General features: G+C 37.7%; 1 protein-coding gene across 1 annotated transcript; it reads left to right on the forward strand.

Moving 5' to 3' along the window:
- The first annotated feature begins 1,050 nt into the window (after window positions 1-1,050).
- FBXO48 (F-box protein 48) lies at window positions 1,051-2,694 on the forward strand. The gene is made up of 3 exons (XM_088477438.1): window positions 1,051-1,062; window positions 1,179-1,457; window positions 2,515-2,694. Exons 1-3 carry the CDS (start codon window positions 1,051-1,053, stop codon window positions 2,692-2,694), a joined length of 471 nt encoding a protein of 156 aa, XP_088333564.1.
- The last annotated feature ends 269 nt before the right edge of the window (window positions 2,695-2,963 follow it).

Below are 2,963 nucleotides of genomic sequence, written 5' to 3' on the forward strand. Positions count from 1 at the left end.
CTCAGCCTGAACATGGAGCAGTCATCACTATCATTGTGCATTGGCACCTACCCCTTGCTGGATGCAGAAGAAATGAAATATACATCGCATACGCACAACTCAGAATGGTGAGTAACTCTAGCAACACTGGCTCTAGTTGTCACCCACAATCATCCATTTCCTGTACAGCAAGAAAGGTCCCAGATACATCAGACTCAGAATCACCCTTAGATACACTAAGATGGATATACACGCTGTATACACATACGCTGTATGAAAAAAAAAATCGATTGACCCACAAAATACAGATTTTTACACCTCCTGCAGAAGCTTCCATCGGGGAAAAAACCTTTACTGACTATTTACAAGAAAAACAAGTATCAAATCCCGCCCCAAACCCCCTTCCCATGGTATGCAGCCATGATACCAACTTTCACAATGGATGATATCGACATGGTTAAAATGATCAATGTCGACACCTGCAAAATGTCGACATTTGCAAAATATCAACATTATCATAATGCCGACATTTCCATTAGGGTTAGGGATATAAGCACACTAAAAACATATTGTCAACATTTAAACAATTATGACATGGTTAGTGCCGAAATTATGAACATATCGACATTACAACCATGTCGACCTAATGAATGTCGACATAATGTACTACACTCCTTCCCAAAACCCCCAAAATCAACTTGGTCCTAATGAAGAATAGATAGTACAAAGTGACCTCCTGATGGGGATCCACAATGTAGAACAATGTCGTTTTCCTATCACTCATTTTTAAATTCAGGTATAGATCAGGTGGATTTAGGTCCAAACACCGCTGATTTTATGACTTTTATATAAACCCTCACAATAACATCATGGACAAAAATGTGTGACTCATCGTTACTAAAAGCGGATATATGAAGTGATATGATTAGAAATAAAATCCCTACCATTAAATGTTTTTGTTTTCCAGGATTGCTAACAATTTACTATTAGAACCATCTATATAGAATAATTCAGCAAAGAAGGAGAATCTGAGCTTCTATAGCAGGTTAAAGGTTTTGTCTTGGATTAGAAATGCCAGCTCAGGTAAGGTTTGAGTATGTATATAATATATATGTATTTGTGTCTGTAGAAACTTATATAAATACAGCATTGAAGAGCATTTTAGTATTCTATGTTGTCCTTTTTGTATTTTTACATAGCGGAATATCATAATGGCTGGAAAGGAGAAAACTTTGAGCAGAAAGTTTGTTGCTGTGCAGAACAATGAATGTAATTATATTAATTGTTTACCGCCAGAAATAATTTTCAAAATACTAAACAATCTGGACATAAAGAGCTTGTGTAACATTAAAATGACCTGCAAACGTCTCAATGAAATATCAGAATACGACGAGTTATGGAGAAGACACTGTCTGGCGCATAAAGCCGTCTGTCCATCAGAGATTGATGAAGATCGGGCACAAGGATATACCTGGCAGGTCAATATTAGATTTTATTTAATTACAGACCTTAAGGGGACTACTCTAATGTGCTGTGTTATACATGTCCTCCTGTAACTTATACTACAGTATATACAGTATATGCATTTTCTTTATGTTTCTGTATACCTACTGTGTTTATTTCATCATGGTTTTTATTTTACTTAGAGGTTTTTTTTTTTTTAATGTTCCTCTATATAGTGCCATAACGGGGCAGCACTGTGCCAGCCCTGCCCCCAACCAGAAGATGTCATACCGAGGGGTAGAGCCACCAGCGCCAGGAAGTACAGCACTGCTCAGGATGCTCTGGGAGGCTGTACAGGCTGCAGTGTGCATGTCAACAGCATCCAAAGGATGCTCTGGGCGGTGCTGCAGCAGTGATACTAGCAATTACAGCACCCTACTAGGGAGAAGCATGGGCTGCGGGTCATGTACAGTACCGCCTCCAGAGTCCTGCGGTCTGTACAACGGCATCATTTGCACACTCCTAGTTACAGCGCTGCCTGCATATAACACAGCTTAATTTATATAGTCATATCGGGGCAACAAAATATAAATGCCTCTACACAGATGTGACAAATTTTCCACCATTCAAGGGTAATATACATATTACCAGTGCTTATTTTCTGACGGTACTCAGGGATATGCAGTGTTGTCACCTTTTGCGGCCAACTGCAAGTCAGCCGCATCTGGCAGTGCATATGCCTGAGCGATCGCCTGGCATTCTCCCTGTTCCTTTGCAGGGGATATGTTTCCTCCTCAGGGGAGGACCGCAGATATTGTGGCGTGTCTGAAGTCACGCCGGGCATCTCACACCCACCAACAGTAAGTGAGGACACCTCTGTAGAATGTGATTGGTTGCTATGGGCAATATCTCCACTTAACAGTTTTTAGATTATTGATTCCTTAAAAATGGTCTGAAATCAGACATTACTTGAGCACTAAATATAATGATTCCATGCTAATAAAAAAAACCTGAAATTTATATATTATTATTGCTAGTAAGTGGTATTGGAACAGTTTACATTTAGTTTGTATTTATATTCTCTCTCTGTAGAAAACTTTGCGAAGAAACTACAGTAAAGGAATAATCAAGCAGCAGTGGATGGATGGAAGATTCAGTAAGATCGCTTCCTATTCAGAGCTGCAGAAGAAAAGCATGTGTCCGATGAGTGCCAGCTCCTGGGGAGACATACTTGATGCGGAACTCACAAGAGATACACAAAGACATATTTAGTACATACAGTATATATCATGTAGTGTTTTATTATATTTCGGTATTGACTGGATATGTGTAACATCATTGAGATGCATGTTATAAAACACATGATTTATAGAGATTTTTATTAGTAGATTTAATAAATTACTAATAATAATAAATGTATTTTGTATATTAGCATTAAGGATCAACCTTATTTAATATATCTATTTATATTTTATTATTTAATTATAGAAGTATTACTATGTGACTATTTACCTTTTTATTATTGTAATAAATATTATTTA

This window comes from Taudactylus pleione, unplaced genomic scaffold, assembly GCF_031769625.1.
Source record: "Taudactylus pleione unplaced genomic scaffold, aTauple2 ptg000201l, whole genome shotgun sequence".
In the NCBI taxonomy this organism is placed as follows: Eukaryota; Metazoa; Chordata; class Amphibia; order Anura; family Myobatrachidae; genus Taudactylus; species Taudactylus pleione.

Bases quoted from the DNA above. Each gene is read 5' to 3' on its own strand.
- FBXO48 (XM_088477438.1), top strand. The intron at 1,458-2,514 runs GTCAATATTAGA...CTCTCTCTGTAG, and splicing joins CACAAGGATATACCTGGCAG to AAAACTTTGCGAAGAAACTA.